Raw genomic sequence first — 2148 nt, 5'->3', positions numbered from 1 at the left:
GAACTCACAGAGATCCGCCTGCCTCTGCCTCCCGAGTGCTGGGATTACAGGCGTGCGCCACCACCGCCCGGCTTGTATACACATTCTTGTATGAACATATATCTTCATTTCTCTAGGAGAAATACATATGTATTATAGTAAATTGGAATCTATAAGCATGAGTAGAATTGTTGGGTGATATGATAACTTTATGTTTAACCTTTTGAGAAACTGTCAAAATACTTTGTAAAGCAACTAGACTGTCCTGCATTCCCAGCAGATTACCAGCTAGCTATGCCTGAGCGTTCCAGTTTCTGTACATGTATGGCAATGTGTTCTATGCTCCATCTGTCTTTTTACCTCAGCCATTGCTGTTAGTATGAGAGGTCTCACTGTGGCTCTGACATACATCTCCCTGATGATTGATCAGTAATAATGAACATTGTTTCAAGTGTTACCTTTTTTATTTCTTTTGGAGAAGGTATTTATCCAAGTCCTCTGCCCATTTTTAAATGGTTTACTTGTCTTCTTAACTCAGAATTAGAAGAGTTTATTATTCTCTTATTACTTTACAGGCTGAGGTGTGTTCCTTTTTACTGTCACATGCTGCAGAGCTATTTTAGTCCCTATAGTAAGTGTAGCCTTCCCTGGTGACATGCACTTCTTTTACCTCCTAGGTCTCACAGTTGTAACCCGCTCTCCAGATAGCAGCAATGTAGCCAGCAGTACTGTGGGAACAGCCTTGCCAAAATTTGCTATCCGAGGGATGCTAAAAACTTTTGGCCTTCATGGAGTCGTCCTAGATGTTGATTCAGTAAGTGAACAGCCATTCTGGTTATTCAGTCCTGTATGTGTAGAGAGGCTTATATGCCATGTACCATTCAAAGGGACTATAGGCAGGGATGCTTAATGTGTGCAAATGTGCAAGACCCTTGGGGTTCTGTCCTCAGCTCCACACAGACACATGAAAAGGGGATTGTGCTTTGAGATTTCTCTTCAAGTTAGAAACAATGAAACTGGACTAGAGAGATGACTCAACGGTTAAAAGCACTCATTCTATCATTAGGAACAGAGTTCAGATCCCAGCACCTATGTTAGACACCTTCACTCCAACAGATCAGAAGGGTCTTCTGGCCTCTGTGGGCACCCAAACACATATGTGCATATAGTCACATGGACAAATACATATAAATAAGCCATATAAAGAAATAAAGGAAACCAAATGGAAGTGCAGCTGTGTGGAAGGACTCAGTGAGAACATGTCACACTGATGGGAATGCAGCTGCACTGGGGGCCCTGCAAACTGTCAGTGTCTCACATCTCTTCAGTATGGAGCAAACATCAGGGTTGTTACACACAGAGTTAAAGATTTAGGCTGGGCCTCTGATTCTGGAGATGGTGGAAGAGAACGACATTGTCCCGATCACATTATTGTGTGGACTGTTCCAGTATCGATCTCCCCTCTGCCAAGCAAGTGTCTTATGCTCATCAGTACTTGCCTCCATTTTGCAAAGCTCTCTCCTGAAGCTCAAAGGATTCGATGGGGTAGGCGCCAAGGAGAGACCGAGAGAAGGGGTACAGGAGGCTAGAGGTTTGAAAGCTGCCTGAGCCTTGTTTCCAGCCCCTATGCTAATACTTTTCAAAGCAGGGAATCTTTCTGATAGCTTAATTTTATTTGTGAAAATTGAAAGTAAGCTGATACATATACGTTCTAGATTCAAATACCAATATAATTTTTACCTAGTGATTATTAAAAATTTACTTAAAATAAAAGCAATTTAAAAATTACAAAATAAGGGCCGGGCGGTGGTGGCACACGCCTTTAATCCCAGCACTTGGGAGGCAGAGGCAGGCGAATCTCTGTGAGTTCGAGACCAGCCTGGTCTACAAGACCTAGTTCCAGGACAGGCTCCAAAACCACAGATAAACCCTGTCTTGAAAAACCAAAAAAAAAAAAAAAAAGAATTACAAAATAATACAAGGGCTATTTTAACAAAATTTGTTCTTTCTAATTTTTATTTGAAGTTTTTTCCAGTTTTTCACAATTGCTTTTTAAAAATATTTTATTTAGCCGGGCGGTGGTGGCACACACCTTTAATCCCAGCACTCGGCAGGCAGAGGCAGGCGGATCTCTGTGAGTTCGAGACCAGCCTGGTCTACAGAGCTAGT

General features: G+C 42.0%; 1 protein-coding gene across 1 annotated transcript in view; it reads left to right on the top strand.

The window, feature by feature from the left end:
• Hectd4 (HECT domain E3 ubiquitin protein ligase 4) overlaps positions 1-2148 on the top strand; it is a 198724-nt gene that overhangs the window by 152384 nt on the left and 44192 nt on the right. Inside the window, exon 53 of the mRNA XM_013349655.2 lies at positions 657-793. Within this exon, the coding sequence (XP_013205109.1) occupies positions 657-793 (137 nt within the window). The remainder of the gene's footprint in view (positions 1-656; positions 794-2148) is intronic.

This window comes from Microtus ochrogaster, chromosome 2, assembly GCF_000317375.1.
Source record: "Microtus ochrogaster isolate Prairie Vole_2 chromosome 2, MicOch1.0, whole genome shotgun sequence".
NCBI classification, from domain to species: domain Eukaryota; kingdom Metazoa; phylum Chordata; class Mammalia; order Rodentia; family Cricetidae; genus Microtus; species Microtus ochrogaster.
The sequence above is the reverse complement of the archived record's forward strand: the minus strand, read 5'-3'. Positions and strand labels throughout refer to the sequence as shown.